Source organism: Phyllobates terribilis, unplaced genomic scaffold (assembly GCF_046119375.1).
Source record: "Phyllobates terribilis strain yellow unplaced genomic scaffold, ASM4611937v1 Scaffold_1__5_contigs__length_1240528914, whole genome shotgun sequence".
Taxonomy (NCBI): Eukaryota; Metazoa; Chordata; class Amphibia; order Anura; family Dendrobatidae; genus Phyllobates; species Phyllobates terribilis.
In genome coordinates this window covers 557,839,429-557,858,121 of record NW_027362761.1, presented here as the reverse complement: position 1 = coordinate 557,858,121, position 18,693 = coordinate 557,839,429, and the positions used below count along the sequence as shown (strand labels likewise).

The window sequence follows — 18,693 nt, the reverse complement described above, 5'->3', positions numbered from 1 at the left end:
CAACCAGGGTGTTCTGCTCCCTTAGATGAACCATCACCTCTGCAACCACTTTGGTGAAGACCCTTGGGGCTATGGCGATGCCGAATGGGAGGGCTGTATATTGGTAGTGCTTGACCACTCCACCCACAGGAACAGCTACCCTGAGGAACTTCTGGTAGTCCTTGTGTATCGGGACGTGATAATAAGAGTCTTTTAAGTCCAGGACGGCCATGAAACAACCAGGAAACAGCATTTTTATTGAAGATTTTATTGTTTCCATTTTGAAGGGTTCCACCTTCAACAGCTTGTTCAGCTTTTTCAGATTCACAATCGTCCTGTATGTCCCATCTGTTTTTTTTCCTCAGGAATAGTGGAGAATAGAAGCCCATGCCTTCCTCCCCCCCAGGGACCTCCTGGAGGACTGCTTTCCCTACTAGTCCCCGGATTTCCTGCTCCAAGGCTAGTTGCTCCTCGTTTGAAGATCTTTCGGGGGTTATAATAAAGTTTCTCTGAGGGACTTTGAAGAACTGGCGTTTCAGGCCCGATTGAATTAGGGTCAGAATCCATGAGCTGTTGGATATTAGCTCCCAGGCCGGGAGAAAGCTTGATAGCCTTCCCCCCACCCGGGGCAAATCTTCATTGGGGGGGCCTTTCTATTATCACTGGTCTTCCTTCTCCTGTCTTCCCACCTATCCTGCTCTTTAGGGGGTTTCCTACGCATAAATCTTCTACTCCGAAAAGGTTTCCTGTAAGCAGTATTAGACGGGATAGGAAACAGTTTCTTATTATCCCCTGCTTTATCCAGGATGTCATCAAGGGCAGGCCCAAATAGAAACTCGCCCTTACAGGGGATGGAGCACAATCTGGATTTAGTTTGTAGGTCCCCGGGCCAACATTTGAGCCAGAGGGCTCGTCTAGCTGCGTTGGCAAGCCCCGCCGCTCTAGCACTTAACCTGACGGAGTCCGCCGAGGCGTCTGCCAGGGAGACCGCTGCCCCTTTCATTATCGGGATGGCTTCAAGGATTGTGTCTCTGGATGTCTTCTGCCTCAGTTGTGATTCTAGCTGGTCCAACCAGACCATTAGGGATCTGGCCGTACACGTGGCAGCTATCGCCAGTTTTAACCCCCCCCCCAGCGGCTTCCCAGGAACCCTTTAAGAAGGTGTCTGCCTTTTTATCCATGGGGGTCTTTCAAAACACCCATGTCCTCAAATGGAAGGGAGTATTTTTTTGAGGCTTTGGCTATAGCAACATACAGTTTTGGTGCTTTCTCCCAAAAGGAGCATACGGGGTCCTCAAACGGATACTTTCGTTTAGGGGAAAGGAAGCCCTTCCTCTCCAGTCTTCCTCTCCCCTTCCACTCTTTCATAATCAGCGAATGAACATGTTCATTGAGTGGAAAAGATCTCCTCTTTTTCTGTTCTAGGCCGCTAAACATCAAGTCTTGTATGGATTTTTTGGGCCGGGGATCTGTTAGACCAATGGTAGACCTGACTGCCTTGATGAGGCTCTCTGTTTCCTCAACGGGAAAACAGCTCCAACCTCCTCTAACTGTAGACGAAAAAGAGTAGGAGGAAGAGGTGGAAGTGTCCGAATCCCCGTCATCCTCAGAACTACTAGACGTGGACTCGGGGGATATGTTTTTAGCTTTCTTTAATCTTTTGCCCTGAAAAGATTTAATAGTGTTTTCAACTTGCGACTTAATTAGGTCTCTAAGATCAGAGGCAAATTTCGGGGTTCCCTCGCATATGGTCAGCTCAATGCAGGAGCTGCAGAGTCTCTTTTCCCAAGTAGTGGGCAAGGCCTCAGTGCATAATGCACAAGTCCTATTTTTTGTTTTCCCTTTACTCTTTTTTCCCCTATGGGAGACAAAAGAGAGAGTGCAAGGGCCCCTAGTTACAAAGTGGACTTTCACGAAGTTCACTTACCAACCAGACGGAAGAGCAGGTACCGGTTCAGGAGGTGGAGCCATCTTTGTAGCCGAAATCCTCCTGGAAGATGCCGAGGTGGAGTCCTTGCTGCGCTGCGACGATCTGCCAGAGCGCCCGCTTCCCTTTTTCCGTTGAGTTGGCGGTGGTGGTGGCGACTGAGGATGTAGTTGCTGCTCCTCAGGTAGGTCCTGGTCACTCATTGTTACACTATATAGTTGTTGTTTTTTTTTCACACAGCGTGCCAGAGCCCAGAAGAGCAAATACTGGCCTCCTCTGCTGTTTTAAGGCACTGGGAGTCCCTCCTCCCCCGCACCCATGGGGGGGGGACGGGGGACACGCCCTCGCCTGCACAGACTGGTTACCCAGTTATGCATTGCGGCGCCGCGTCATCAGGGGGCGCCCACGCATGCGCGGTGAACCCGGAAGCTTACATGCATGCTGCCGGGCGCGTTCTCACCTCCGCAACCGGGGGGGGGGGGGTCTAGCACAGTCCTGGCGGCCTCCTCTTCGTCCAGACCCCCCCTCCGCACAACCTAAAGGCCTACGGACCTCAGCGGTGGCGCTTCAGGACACCGCACCAGCCGAGGCAGGGGGACCCCCGCTGCCTGGATCGGACTGGCCGGGCCTGGCATCCCACGAAGTCCATCTTCTGGCACCTCGCAGGTATGCCTCCTCCGGACTGTAGGGTCCCATCAAGGACCAGAAACCAACTGATGCGGGAGAGAGGTATCGCCCTTTTATCTGTAGGTTTCCTGTCCTTGAAGGGCGGATCCCCTCTCTCCGTGGTGCAGTCATGGGGGAAGGAGAAAAAGAACTTTATTTTGCATTGTCACATTCTGAGAGCTGCAACTTATTTTGTTGCCGAATGAGCCATATTAGTGCTCATTTTTTGTGGGACGGTTTGGCATTTATATAATTTTTTTTTTACCATACGACTTTTTGATCGCTTTTTACTCACTTTTTTGTGAGTCAGTATGATGAAAAAGCGGCATTTTTTTTTTTTTTTTTTTTTACGGCGTTCGCCAAACTGAATGAACAACATGACAGTTTTATAGAGCGGGTCGTTCCGGACGCGGCGAAACCAATTATGTGTAGGTTTTTACGTTTAGTTTTGTTTCATCACAAATGCTGCATTTTGAGCGGCGAAACGGATTTTAGTGATTTGTGTGCACTTTTTTTTTTTTTACTTTTTCCCCACTGTGGAACATGTGCAATTTTCACTTTGATCGCTGGTCTCATACATTGCAGTACGCCTACAGTGCAGGATACCTGTCAGTGAGTCACTGACTCAGCTTCTTGTTGGATTTCACAGGCCACCATACCCTCGGATCACCATGGTAACCATCTAACCATTGGGACTCGAATCTTGCGACCCCCTTGTAACCACTTAAATAGCGATGTCACGATTGACAGCGGTATTTAAGGGGGTTATTTGGCCCCGATCGGCATCAAAACCGGCCGGGCCGATATTCTGTGTGAATTGCCGCCACAGGGCGGTTCTATTCACTTATTACCCAAATGACCTGATTATTGTAGTAAACTTTATATTTACTCACTTATATAGTGCCATTCATTGCACAGAGCTTTACATACATCACTGTCCCCATTGGGGCTCACAATCTACATTCCCTATCAGTATGGTCTAAGGAGTGTGGGAACAAACCCATGCAAACACGGGGATAACATATCTCCTTGCAGATGTAGTCCTTGGTGGGATTTGAACCCAGGACCCCAGCGCTGCAAGGCTACAGTGCTAACCACTGAGCCACCGTGCTGCCTCAAATTTATTGTTTGGTTCTGATTGCTCCTTTCTTGAATTGGGTTCGCTTTTTGGTACATTGGTTCAGGAATATAGATCATGTGGCGTATTCCATGTGGATTTTTTCCGCAGCTTGCTCAGGAAAGATATAGATAGAGATTATATATACATACTCTATACTAACAGGAAAGGATTCTAGGCTGCGGTGATTACTGCGCATACAGGTAATGTGTCATTTACAGACTGGATTAGTAGACACGTCATTAACATACATAGGAGACCAGTCAGCTGCAGGAAGTCCTTACTCATCTAATAATTGTAGGAGGGAATAGACGTCACTAGTAATCCATAACTAAAGGATAAATAATTCAGGGTGGCTCCTGGGGTACCACATATCCCCCCCCCCCCCACCATTTCTTTAACACAACAAGATCAGTAAAAATACATAATGGTGCCCATACTGTAGTACTGCACAAGCATACTATGGACACCACGGTCACACACCAGAGTCTAAAGGATTTGTCTAAGATTAGAAATCAAGGCTGTCAGCTCTCTAAAACAGCGCCACCCCGTCATCAGGTTGTAGGTGGTATTGTAGCACAGGTCCACTTGCCTCAATGGATCTGTACTGCAAAATCTTGCAATACCAGACAGAACCTGTATCTGATAGGAGGGAAGGGGGTGACATTTTTCCTTTGAATAACGTCACCTCTCCTATTTTACAAAATGATTGTAGACCTCACAAAATGAGTTCTTAGAGCTGTGTGTGTAAATCCTGTTATTCATACATTTCCAGGAAGCATAAATTGACAAATGGGAGTCACCATTGATTTGACAAATGCATGCCCTTACACAACCTGACACTCTCAACCAGGGCTACCACCAGGAATTTCCGGGCCCCCTTGAGACTCCGCCTCCATCCCAGCTTCATCTCCACCCCTCGAACCGTCCACAGTCTCACCGCCCACTCTTGGAAAAACTCCACTCCTGCACCACGTCCTCACCAATCACACATTAACATTTCACATTGAGCACCAATCACATAAAAGCTGCTGGTTATGTGTTTTGGCCAAAAGATTTTTTTTAAGCCGCCAACACGATAAGGAGACTCTTCCGGCCGGGCCCTACTCAACCCTATTAAAGATTTCTTAAAATATCCAGTACTCTTTAGGTATATTTTTATTTATTTTTCTTTAAGGGAATGGGTCACATACAACATGCAAGGGACAAATACTGTCACACCATGGCCGGACCAGATATTACCACCACAATGACCAAATAATATCACATAGGAGGAACAAATACCTCCACACCGTGACCGAATTCTTCAATACTGATCATCAATAAAAAAAACAGTACTAATATTACCATAAGTGCCATTATACACAGGAGCTCAGTATATAGTATACAGTGTATATGTAATACAGTGATCACCAGTAACATTATACACAGGAGCTCTGCATATAGTGTATAATGTCAGCGTACAGATAACACACTGACGTCTCTAGGTGAAGTCCTTCATCTTCGCTTTTCTCCTTCATCCAGCACAGACCGCCATCACTTCTTCCAGCCAGGTCTCATCTCTGCAAAAAATAAACAGTTATCTAGAACACATTCCCCAACTTCTACATTACACAGCTGCATACAGACGTGCACCCACCATTAATATATTAGTTATTATGCAACCCACCATTTCAAATATGAATTGTAATCCACCCCTGCGCCCCCACTAACTGTAAATAGCCACTTTCCCCACCTAATATATAAATTCATTTGAACCTGTACTCTTTCCCCCAATACATTACCAGTCACACTCCAGCATCAACGCCCCCCATTCTCCAGCTTCATTATATTTACATGCCCCACTCCGCCCCAATTCATTTTCTCATGTCCTCTCTCTCCCACCCCCACCTTCAGTTCATCATTTGCTGTCCCCATCCCTACTCTCAATTCATCTTTTGGGAGTGGGGATGGGGACAGCAATTCATCATCATGTGCTCTCCCCCCTCCCAGTTCATCATCATGTGCTCCCCCTCCCCAAGACAATTTAATTAATTCTATAAAAAAATAAATACGTTTTCATACTTACCTCTCATACAATATCCTGCAGCTCCACCTCTGGACTGGCAGCATCCTGCACTGGCGTAATTGCATACGCGCGGTTTCCAGCACGTCACTGAAGGGGGAGGAGGGACTCCCTTGGAGCTGCACAGCCGTTCAGCTTTGACGGCCTTGCAGCTCCAAGGCTTCCTGCGCAGAAGACAAGTAAGCCGCCGCCGGTACATGATACCCGGGGGCCTGGTGAGCAGAAGAACAAGAGGAGGGCCCCTGGACTGTGCCCCCGCTCTTTACTGCTGTTCACCGGGCACCATACAGCAGTAAGGGCAGTAATGCCCTGATGGCGGCCCTACTCTCAACACTGATTGGACAGTGCAATTTTATGTAGGTACACGTCCTACTGACAAGGGGAATGGTAACGCCCAATTGTCAATTTATAAAATATTTTGTAAAAATATGAGAAGGACGGCACAATACAGAGATTGCGCTCCAGAAAAATTTCACGGGGAATGCAATCATTTACTAAAATTTAACTTACATGGCAAATACTATTGGTATTCATGACGGTCATAATGTCACCGCTATTCACAGTCGTCAGGTCTCATGGAGCCGGATCCGGGGAAAAATCATGGGAAGCACTGGACTACGTCAGACCAGGGAACATTTTTCAATAATAAATTGGTGAACTAGGGACAGCGTCTTGTTTGTATTCCTCTCTATACGTTTTTCGTGTTGCCATTTGAGGACTATGTCAGATTCCTTGGACTGAATCGGACCTGTGTTTTTTTTTTTTTTTTTAATAAATTGGTTTACAAGGGATAGTGTGGGGGCAGTGTTTATTTCAATAAAGTATTTTTTGTGTGTTTTATTTTTAAATTCCTGGGTTAGTAATGGCGGTGTCTGATAAACACTTCTCCATTGAATCCTGCATTGAGCAGGGGGTTGGACCAGATGACCCTGGAGGTCCCTTCCAACGCTAACATTCTCTGATTACTAACCCCAGTGATTGATGCCAGCTGGGTTTTTGGACAGTACACACCTGACATCAACCCCAAGCCCCATTACCAGGATTGCCAACGCTCAGGGGCAGTCGGGATGAGCGACGGTAAAGCCCAGAAGGGGCGCATGTAACGTGATGGGCCACTTCTGGGGCGGCTGAGAGCTGATATTATCAGGCTGGGAAGGTCCATGGTTATTGTGATCTTCCCAGCCTGATATCAGCTCTCAGCTGCCTGCTTTACCTTTGCTGGTTATAAAAAATATAGTGGGGGGGGGGGGGGGGGGGTTCCCGTGTAGTTTTTCATTAATTAGCTTAATACATGTACAGTAAGCCACACACACAAAAAACAGGACGTGTGAATGAGGCCTAACGTGTACGGTCGAGCAAAGACCCAAAAAGAAAATAAGTGACAGGGAAGAGGTCACCTGTGAGCCGCTGTATATAACTGTATGGCAGCCACCTCAGGCCTGGTCTCTACCACTATATGGGCACAGTATGGCGGTGCTAGCAGTCTTTGTGCAGCATTCTCTATATAGTAACAGCATAGAGAAGTCCCAGCCCTCAATGTGTGAGTGATCTGCCTACTTCTCCACAGCCGCAGTGTCGCCGTGCTGTGTAAGGAGCACAACCCCCATCATGTACACAACACCCCAGGAGCCAATCCTCCCTCTGCTGCGGGAGACTGCCAACAAGCAGCAGCGCGCATCAAGGACACTTGTCCCTCGCCGCAGCCCGTACTCACAGAAGACGTCATCCCGCAGCATGTGATTGGTCCTCGTTCTGGATCACGTGATCACCTCCTTCCCCCAGCGCACACGATTATGTCCGTGTTTACGGGCTCTTCCACAGATAACGTCCTCAGCCCCGGCGCTCGTAACCAAGCTGAGCGGCTGTCACCAGTATGGCTGAGGCGGTGAGACCCCGTAAGCCCAAGAGCAAGACGAAACATGACAAGGTATGGTGACCGCTGACTGTCAGGACCCCCTCCTGTCACCTGACCGCACCTAAGAGACCGCTACCTGCATAAGGGCGGGGTCTTATTACTGACCAATCAGCTCTCTTACCTCACCTCAACCGTACCTATTAATTAACCAATCACTTCTAGGGTCTTTAACACAGTGGTTACCCATAGCAACCAATCATGTTCTTACTCTCATTTCTATAATGCTAACTGGAAAATGAAAGCAGTAATCTGATTGGTTGCTATGAGAGATGCTGCCATTTTGCCTGATTTTGGGGGGACTCTGACATTTCCTTATGGCGTCATTGTGTGGTAAAAACAACCCGGGAATCTGATTCTCCAGGTCAGTGCGATTACAGCATTACCCAACTTGTATAGTTTTTTTCTATTTTTTTATCATTATTTTGGTGTCAAAATGTCAAAAAAATTGTAAACTAAATTGGGTTTGTGTCGTCATTTTATGAAAACTGGATTTTTTTTTAATTTTTTTTTACTTTTCTGACCTTGGAGCCATGTGAGGGCTTGCTTTTTTGTGTGGTGAGCTTTTTTTGTATTTAAAGGGGTTGTCCACTACTTGGACATTTCTTTCTTAGGCTATGTGCCCACGTTGCATTTATGAAGCAGAAAATTTCTGCTGCATAAATGCAAGTCCTCTCCCGGAAAAACGCATGCGGAATTCCGCACGCGTTTATCGCGCTTTTTTCGCGCGTTTATCACGCGTTTTCCACATGCGGAATTGCCTTGCGTTTTTTATGCATTGGACAAAGGCAATTCTGCTTGCGGAAACGCAAAATTAAATGACATGCTGCGGATTTTTGAACGTGGCATAAACGCTGCGGAAAAATCCGCAGCATGTGCATAGAAGTTGCGGAAACCCATTGGGGATCATGGGGTGCGGGTTACCAAGCATTTTACAAGCGTTTCCGCTGCGGAAATTCCGCATCAAAAACGCTTGTAAAACGCTACGTGGGCACACAGCCTTAAGTGCAGTATTCCCCCGTATAATATATCCTCTATACTCCCCTCCGGTGCCCGCCTCGTTCCAGCGTCGTCTTGTTGTTATGTCACGTGAGCGCTGCAGCCCGATCCATGGGATAGCAGAGGACTTTCCAATCGCTGGGGGTCCCGACCACTGTGGCCCCCACTGATCCAGAGGTCGATCATGCGCACCACTGCTGTATTCATTCTTAATGGGCGCCTCGGTGATCGCTGAGCGGTGTGCTCGGCTGGCGTTCGGCGCTCCTATTAGAATGAATGGAGCCGTAGTTTGCACGATGGACCTCTGACACATCCAGACTGGAGTTCTTGGGATGGCGGTTGCCAATTATCCCCTATTTACAAGTTACAGAATGACAGTGGTATATAAGTGGTTAAACAGCAGTGATCGGAGCCTGGTACTGTTATATATAAAACTGCTGGCACCTGACCTGTCAGCTGCCGCATACACACTGTATATGTCACAGCACAGGAAGGGGTTTCCTAATTCCAACATGAGCATAAATAGCTGATAGAGTAAAAGGATTAGCGGCTGTCAGATCCAGATGGGGCCGCTTATCCCCAGCGTAATATTGGTCGGGCAGGGAGATTCCTTTTCCCCTTGACAGCAGCCGCCTATAGTGCTAGCGACGGTTATTCTCCATAGAAGTGAATGAAACAGTGACCGTATGTGCACTACCACTTCTTCCACGTGGGTCTTTGGCTGCCTATTTCTTCAGATATGTGAGATGGAACTTCCCCACCCAACTGACATTTATCAAGAATATCATCAAAGGCTTTGTCCACTACTCGGAAAAATCACATACAGCCGGAGGAAGTGGAAGTACCTGCTCTTGCTGCTGCTGTTCCTCCCGCTCTTGCTGCTGCTGCTGCTGCTGCTGCTGCTGCTGCTCTTGCTGCTGCTGCTGAACCTCCTCCTCCTGCTGTTCCTCCCGCTCTTGCTGCTGCTCCTGCTCCTCTTTCACTTCCTCCGTGAATCCATATGATCAATTTGAAGGCGGTAGAGTCAAGCTGCCACTGATTGGCCACATGGATCACCGTTAGAGCCAGTTCCGACACCGCTGGAATGGCATCGGCACGGGAGGGAAGTATAAGGGCACGTTCAGTATTTTACATCAGTATTTGTAACAATACCAGGAGTGGGTGAAAAATGTAGAAGTGGTGCACATATATCACCTACTCCTGGTTTTGGCTTACAAATACTGACCAAATACTGAACGTGTGAACCTGGCCTAAGTGTTATTATTTTACAAGAGGGAAACATGAGAAATGGGTGGGAAGCGGTTGTCGACAATGCCTTTAAATGGTTGATAAATGTTATTTGTGGGAACACAACCTTCAGATTTTTTTTTTTTTATAGAAAATCCCTTTAAGGGGATGTGCACACAACACGTGGGAGAACCCAGGTTTTTCAAAATGAAGGAGCTTCAGGAAACTCCAGTGTTTTTTTTTTCCCAAATCATCTCTTTTATTAGTGTTTTTATTCTTTTGTCCTTTCCTAAGCGTCTTATTTCCTGCTGTTTTCCTTTTTTTTTCCTATTCTATTCCACAATGAAGAATCCTCTAGCAGTTTTCAAGCATAAAGGCTTTAGTTTTCTGGGTGTCAGGGGTAGGCTTGTTTTTTCCGCGTGCTGAGATGTAGTTTGGTTTACATTTGCTGTTTTGATCACTTTATGTTGCATTTTTTTTGGTGAGAGGTGTAACAACAACAAAAAAAACAGCTATTCTGGCCTTTTAGAATGTTTTTATTCTTTTTTTTTTTTTTTTTTTGTAATTTACCTGGGGCTTTCACTCCCTAAGAATAGGCTTTCCGTATGGTCATGATATTTAGGAAGCAGGTGTTGCATTTGCTTTACCCTTTGGCACTTCTCATGTCTGTAGGGGAGGGAGATCAGCTGCAGCAGTCATGTTCATTAGGTGGCACATTATCATGCAGTCCCTCTATAGATCACCTGTGCTTCCTTCTGACATGTCTGTAGTGTCCCACTCCCCCCAAAGAAAACAATTTGCGGAGCATCTTTTCTTAGAACTCCCCATTATGTCGTTCCTCTATTATTCCTCCTGTAAAGTGAAGGTGCATCTCCCAACACGGTCTGATCTGGTCCAATCATTTTTTTACATTGAGGTGACACATTATATTGACAAGTAAGCTGGTAGTTGGCATTGTATTCATATATTTCCAGTAGGAGTAACAGAGGGACAACACAATGCAAGGGTCTAAGAAGAAATAAAAAATTCCTGCTATATGCAATATGGGATCCGGATATGTTTTCCTTTTGTTTGGGGCTGATATTGTCTGCTGGGGGCTGTCACATGGTCGGGCCCTTTGTTGGGGGTGACCTTTGCCCTGGGTGGAGCGGTGACTACTCAGTGACCCAGGGGCACACATATCATTGCCCAATAGGTAAGGGAGCCCTAGAGGTAAGGAGGGCTCATTACTACCTCCAAAGCAGGTGCAATTTTTTTTTTATTTTTTTTTGTAAAGGGCCCATATATTGTTCTTGCACCAGGGTCCTTTTCTGCCTTTGTCGGCCAGTGCAGTGACCTCATGTACCCCGGCGTACAGGCACTTGTCATCTACCTGTGTCATCACCCATTAACCTGAGAGACTCGCCCCAAACATCCCAGTGATGGTGGATGATTCACCCGACACGCTCATAAACACAGGCTGCCCTCTCTTTCTCATTTCATTGCCATTTATCCGGCACGTTTGTCACTCAGAAGTCTGACAGAGTTGGACAACAACCACCAATCTGTCCACATCACACCAGTGGGCATTAGGCTTTCCTGCTCAGAAATAAGAGGAGTCGAAAGTAGTTTTAGGCTATGTTCACACGTTGCGTTTTTTTTTTTTTTTTTTTTTGCTGCTTTTTTTATGCAAATCTTCAGCTGCGATTTACAGTAGCGGTAAAGTGTATGAGATTTCAGAAATCTCATGCACACACATTGTTTTTTTTTTTTTTTTCTGACTGATTTGGAAAATTGCTCAGATTTTGCAAACTGCAGCATATCACTACTTTCAGCGTTGTATCACCCATAGAAAGCAACGAGTAAGTGCAAAAATGCAGCAAAAACACAGGTTTTGCTGCGGTTTTAGTGCAAAAACCTGAACAAGTTGAATGTTTTTTTTTTTTTTTTTTTATGCACTAAACTTTATCAGCATCCACAAGAGACAAATGTACCTGGTAAAAGTGCAACAAGTCTTAAAGGGTTACACCTATCATTAAAAGTTCTCTCTCCAAAGGATAGGTGATAACTTGCAAATCAGCAGCTGATCAGAAGAATGGGACTCTGAAATGCCCCCGTTGTAGTAAAGTGGTGGTCATCCTCTGCCAGCCCCAATGATAATGTTTGGGGTAGTGATCACAAACACCTGGGATCACTTTGGGGCTCGCGCCTATTTTCCTTTCACCTTCAGATTTATCGTGTACATAAAAGTGAGTGGATCTTGTATGTAGGGGTGTGATGATTATCCCCCCCCCCCCCAATAGCAAGTTTCACTAGAAAAAAAAGAAGGATCAGGAATATTATATTTTAACTTTTATTCCTGAAAGTGATGAGCCACTGGCAGAAGCGTAAAGAACTATTCCCATTAGTAAAAGTTATGGATAGATGATCGGCAGGCATACGACCTCTAGGATTCCAACGGATCCCAGGAGCGGGGCTCGGAAATGCCTCGATGGCCGTAGGTGCGTCGCTGCTTCAGTCATTGTCTGCCTCTTAGGCTCACCTGGTGAGGGGGATTCACCGAGCCCAAGGTCCAGGTGGACACACAGTCCAAGGACGTCAGTGCAGCAGGCTGGTGAGGCATGCGGGCAGACAGGTAGCTGAGGTGCTGGAAGCGGCGGGCAGACAGGTAGCTGAGGTGCTGGAAGCGGCGGGCGGACAGGTAGCTGAGGTGCTGGAAGCGGCGGGCAGACAGGTAGCTGAGGTGCTGGAAGCGGCGGGCGGACAGCTAGCTGAGGTGCTGGAAGCGGCAGGCAGACAGGTAGCTGAGGTGCTGGAAGCGGCGGGCAGACAGGTAGCTGAGGTGCTGGAAGTGGCGGGCGGACAGGTAGCTGAGGTGCTGGAAGCGGCGGGCAGACAGGTAGCTGAGGTGCTGGAAGCGGCGGGCAGACAGGTAGCTGAGGTGCTGGAAGCGGCGGGCAGACAGGTAGCTGAGGTGCTGGAAGCGGCGGGCGGACAGCTAGCTGAGGTGTTGGAAGCGGCGGACGGACAGCTAGCTGAGGTGCTGGAAGCGGCGGGCGGACAGCTAGCTGAGGTGCTGGAAGCGGTGGGCGGACAGCTAGCTGAGGTGTTGGAAGCGGCGGGCGGACAGCTAGCTGAGGTGCTGGAAGCGGTGGGCGGACAGGTAACGTCCTGGAAGATCGCAGACAGGGAACTGTGCACAGTCAAACTAAAAGTCTTAATAACAAGGTACAGGTGCGTGTCTTGTTAGGCCTCATATAGGCCTATGCAGATTATCACGTGGCAGCACGCCTGGTCATCTGCAAAGCCCAATGTGGAGCACAAAAGTTTAGTGGACTGGGGTGAGGGATGCAAATCCCGGATCCGGGACAGGTGTGTAGCACTGCCAGAGACAGCTAGGCACAGCTCTTAGCCACCAAATCCACGACTACCGCTGATATCAGACGGGGCACTTCAGAGCCCCTCTCTTGGGATCAGTAGAGGTGTCTAGATCCCAACCGATCCACAAGTTATCACCTATCTAGTACACATTAAAGAAGCCCTCCTCCTTCTCCCATCAACATTTTTATCCTCTTAATATATTGCAGTCATCATATTACATAGCACTGTGCACTTACAATTGCTCATTTTTCCTTTTCCTCCGCTAATTCTTCTCTTTTCCATTAGGTCTATGCATCAGGTGATTAAAAACTTACTAGCTGAATCCTTCTAAGCTCTATGTAGAAACAGGAGGTCAATTTTCCCTGTATGACTCATCAGTCACTACATAAGTTCCTGGCAGGGGGGAGGAAGAGGCAGCAGGGTCAGGAGTTGAAGAGGGGGGTGATAAATGCAGGGACAAGAGACTTCCTGTTTCTACATAGAGAAGAATTCTTTGGGTAGAAAGGCAAAGTGAGCAATTGTAAGTACACAATGCTATATACACTGTGTTCCAAATTATTATGCAAATAATATTTTCTCAGATTTTCCCAAATTACCTATATGAATTGCAGTCATTGTAATTTTCCAGTCAAATAACTATTAGAGTACAATTGAAAGGTTTTTGTACAAACTGCCTATGATAACAGTATATTTTTTAAAAAATAAAAAACTCAAACTGCACTCAAAATGCATGTTCCAAATTATTATGCACAGCAGAGTTTTCAACCTGTCCATTTTAATAAAGAACAAAAAAATGGTCATTTTTGAAATTATAAGCATTAGCAGGTTATTACAAACTGAAATCAAACAGTTTTCAACTCAAAACTTTATTCTAGGTGATGTTACATTTGCACATAGGACCGCTTGTTCGAAAGGAGCTTCTGAACTCTCTCGTCCATTGAATTTGTCAGGTTTTGGATGGTTTCTGCTTCAATTGTTTTGCATGAGGACAGAATACCCTCCCAGAGCTGTTGCTTAGATGTGAACTGCCTCCTGCCATCATAGACACTTCTTTTGATGATGCTCCAGAGGTTCTCAATGGGGTTGAGGTCAGGGGAGCATGGGGGTCACACCATAAGTTTGTCCCCTTTTATGCCCATAGCAGCCAGAGATGCAGATGTGTTATGTGCAGCATGAGACGGGGCATTATCAAGCATGAAATGATCTCGATGGTCCAGATGGATGGAGTGGAGGATGGCTGGTTGATGGACACCCCATGCAAACACGGCTACAGCGCTAACAAGGAGGAGGTGGAGTAATGTTTTGGGCTGGAATCATGGGGAGAGAGATTGTCGGCCCTTTTAGGATCCCTGAAGGGGTAAAGATGAACTCCATAATGTATGTTGAGTTTCTCAAACAGCACTTCCTGCCATGGTTCAAGAAGAAGAACCGTGCATTCCGCAGCAAGATCATTTTCATGCATGATAATGCCCCGTCTCATGCTGCACATAACACATCTGCATCTCTGGCTGATATGGGCATAAAAGGGGACAAACTTATGGTGTGACCCCCATGCTCCCCTGACCTCTACCCCATTGAGAACCTCTGGAGCATCATCAAAAGAAGTGTCTATGATGGCAGGAGGCAGTTCACATCTAAGCAACAGCTCTGGGAGGGTATTCTGTCCTCATGCAAAACAATTGAAGCAGAAACCATCCAAAACCTGACAAATTCAATGGACGAGAGAGTTCAGAAGCTCCTTTCGAACAAGCGGTCCTATGTGCAAATGTAACATCACCTAGAATAAAGTTTTGAGTTGAAAACTGTTTGATTTCAGTTTGTAATAACCTGCTAATGCTTATAATATCAAAAATGACCATTTTTTTGTTCTTTATTAAAATGAATTTTGAGTGCAGTTTGAGTTTATTATTTTTTAAAAAATATACTGTTATCATAGGCAGTTTGTACAAAAACCTTTCAATTGTACTCTAATAGTTATTTGACTGGAAAATTACAATGACTGCAATTCATATAGGTAATTTGGGAAAATCTGAGAAAATATTATTTGCATAATAATTTGGAACACAGTGTAATATGATGACTGTAGTATATTCCGAGGATAAAAACTTTGATAAGAGGAGGAGGAGGAGGGTTTCTTTAAGGGGGTTGAGCCACAATCTTTTTTTTTTTTATCTTTCTCCCAAAATGTTACAGTCCCGTAACATCTTTAACAATACTGGGCAATGTGATCACATGACTGTCATTTGCTTAAGGAGAACTACAATCTCCAGAAGCACCCTGTATCTGTTGTAGGCTCCCTGCACCACGGGAAGAGGAGATGGGAACATCGGGACTTTTTATTTACAGGCAGAAAGTGACAGATTTGGCCACTAACCATCACATTTACATGAGGGATGATGGGGAAACTACAATTCCCATAATCCTCTGGGCTCCATTCATTTTTTCATACGTCCTTGCCGTGTGGGGGGATTTCCGCTCTGAAGCTTGCAGAATTGTGAATGCAGCTCTGCATTTTGACAACTTCTATACTTAAATCTGATATCCACTGCCTGATGTCAAAATTAAAAGCAAGTGCTATAGGAAGGGGTAACTGGTCTTTGTCGCTTCACATGAAGATGGTGGGAGGGGGTTGCCCCTCTGCTCCTGGTTTCCTGTCTGCCAAATTGCACACAGACATAACTGTGAGGCGGGCTTTTAGTTCAGGGCAGGCAAGCGATTGGACCATATCAGGAGCCAGTGCATCCTTGGAAGTGAGGGGTAGGAAGTTCTAGCACCTATAGTGCTGGCAGAATGCTGATAATGAAGAAGAACCTCCTACTGAAAAAGAGTGTATGGCATGTTACAGAGCGGGAGAATGAAGATATTTACTGTACATATTAGATTCGTTTTATCTTGTGGGGGATGAAGAAAGGTAGAGGTATGCTCCCAAGAAATATCCGACATCTAGACAGTGCTGAGACTTCTAGTTCCCCAGCGCACGCGAGATATGTTTTCAGTGGCAGTGACTATCTGCTGTGTGTCTTCTGGAGGCTGCGGGTCACGAGTCAGCACTGGCCGGGATGTGATCAGCTGCAGGGTCACACGCTCATCATCCAGGATACACAACCCTCTGTATGGTACAGTATGTGCATCCTGTAGAACAGGAGCAGCTGATATCCTTCCTGGGCATGCTGGGAGTTATAGTCAGAAGCAGAGCAGAATATTAATGCTGTGTACAGCATTTCGGAGGTTACACTATTCCACTCCATGACCTTTCTTCCCACGTACCCATTATGTCTGTCTGACAACCCACGTTGCAAATTAATTACTAAACTTTTAGTTTACTGGTACAAGGAATGCTGGGTGATTTCAGCTCTGAAGTCTGCAGATAAGTGATGTACTGTATTTACTAAGTGACTCAGCTTTTAACTTTGATTATGTTCAAAGGTGAAGGTGCGCTCCATTGACGCTGTGTCCGCTCTCTTAGTGCTGCGCTGCCCGTGCGCCCGATGCTGCGCATGTGCTCTCCAGTGACTTTCCGTGCTTTATCTCAACACTATGTCAGTGATCTATACCTGCGCTCTGCCCATGCTCCCCATCGACATTGTGTCCACTCTACCTCTCTGCAGTGGCACTTTTATCTGCTTTCCGTGCTCCGTAGGGGTGCAGTGTGTCTGCGTCCTGCAGTGGTATTTTGTCCGTGTTCCACAGTGGCCGTCTGTCCGCGTTCCGCGGTGTCCCTCAGTCCGCGCTCCGCGGTGTCCCTCAGTCCGTGCTCCGCGGAGGCCCTCAGTCCGTGCTCCGCGGTGGCCCTCAGTCCGTGCTCCGCGGTGGCCCTCAGTCCGTGCTCCGCGGTGGCCCTCAGTCCGTGCTCCGCGGTGGCCCTCAGTCCGTGCTCCGCGGTGGCCCTCAGTCCGTGCTCCGCGGCTCTGTCTCCCCTCCGCAGTGCGGCTCTGTCCCCCCTCCGCAGTGCGGCTCTGTCCCCCCTCCGCAGTGCGGCTCTGTCCCCCCTCCGCAGTGCGGCTCTGTCCCCCTTCCGCAGTGCGGCTCTGTCCCCCCTCCGCAGTGCGGCTCTGTCCCCCCTCCGCAGTGCGGCTCTGTCCCCCCTCCGCAGTGCGGCTCTGTCCCCCCTCCGCAGTGCGGCTCTGTCCCCCCTCCGCAGTGCGGCTCTGTCCCCCCTCCGCAGTGCGGCTCTGTCCCCCCTCCGCAGTGCGGCTCTGTCTCCCCTCCGCAGTGCGGCTCTGTCTCCCCTCCGCAGTGCGGCTCTGTCTCCCCTCCGCAGTGCGGCTCTGTCTCCCCTCCGCAGTGCGGCTCTGTCTCCCCTCCGTAGTGCGGCTCTGTCTCCCCTCCGCAGTGCGGCTTTGTCCCCCCCGTTTCCTGTCCGCTCTCCCCAGTGCTGTTTAGTCCGCGCTCCCTTGCTGTGTCCTGTACGCTCGCAGCGCTCCAGTCATAGTGTCCACATAACACTGCCCAGTGCCCCCATTACATTGTCCGCCACAGATCTTAGAAAACAAAGTAGCGGCCTGACCCCCTCATGCCTCTGTAGTTGTAACTGCCTGACAGCTGCACTGCTTCTATAACAATGCCAGTCACAGTGCCCACATCACACTGCCAGCTGCAGTGCCCCCGTTAGTGTCACCCACAGTGCAGTGCTTGTGCAAAAGTAACCGCCTGACACCCACAGTGGCTGCAGTATGGTCAGTGGCCTGAGAGCCATCGTGCTCGGGTATCCGTACCAGCCAGTGCCCCCATAGCAGTGCCAGCCATAGTGCCCCCATACAGCCCAGCAGACAGTGACAGATCCAGTGCCCTGTATGACATTACATTGGCCGCTGCGGTGTCGGACAGCAGGACCGGTCTGACACAGGAGCCGCTCTTCAGCAGTCGGCGACCGATGAGCCGGTGATAACGTACAACCTGAGTGCGGAGATACGGCGCCTCCCGACCTCAGAGGACTGTAATTACCGCACCTTCATCGTTACTATGGGAACTTCTTATAGATAAGCGAGAATGCTGAGCTCCCATGATGCTTCAGTGTGGAGCCTGCTGTGCGCTGATCAGGACTTTATCTACAGCACAATTAATGTGCGGAGCGCGGATGCTTTATATGCAGAGACTCCATCACCCGTACTCCGGAGCTTGTGTGCACCCCCCTACTGCAGTGTACAGATAGGCAGCATGCACACTGGCAACCAGCAAGCAACACACATCCATCAGGTCACCAGAGCTTTCCCTCCAGTCACTGCCAGAGCTGCATTTAGAATCTCCCTCGCTCAGCTGCAGATCACATCAAAGCCAAAAGAACGGAATCTGGACTGCAGCTCCGGATGGGACTGTAGCACGCGACATGCAGAATTATAAACGCAGCTTTCAGATGTGATTTACAGGATATTGCATGAAATGAGAAAGCAGCAGATTTCTTCAGGATGTGATGTGAAATGTGTGATCAGCAGAATTAGGAA

General features: G+C 47.8%; 1 protein-coding gene and 1 long non-coding RNA gene across 2 annotated transcripts in view; one reads left to right on the top strand and one right to left on the bottom strand.

Annotated features, from left to right (window-relative positions):
- Window positions 1–4,834: 4,834 nt before the first annotated feature.
- On the bottom strand, window positions 4,835–7,769 carry LOC141270014 (uncharacterized). Its single transcript, XR_012321563.1, has 2 exons — window positions 7,469–7,769; window positions 4,835–5,251 (listed from the first exon to the last, which is right to left on the bottom strand). It is a non-coding gene; the product is annotated as an uncharacterized lncRNA (long non-coding RNA).
- The window catches only part of EPG5 (ectopic P-granules 5 autophagy tethering factor), a 107,314-nt gene continuing 96,092 nt past the window's right edge, over window positions 7,472–18,693 (top strand). Inside the window, exon 1 of the mRNA XM_073680458.1 lies at window positions 7,472–7,681. Coding sequence (XP_073536559.1) covers window positions 7,628–7,681 — 54 coding nt within the window. The 5' untranslated portion in view covers window positions 7,472–7,627. The remainder of the gene's footprint in view (window positions 7,682–18,693) is intronic.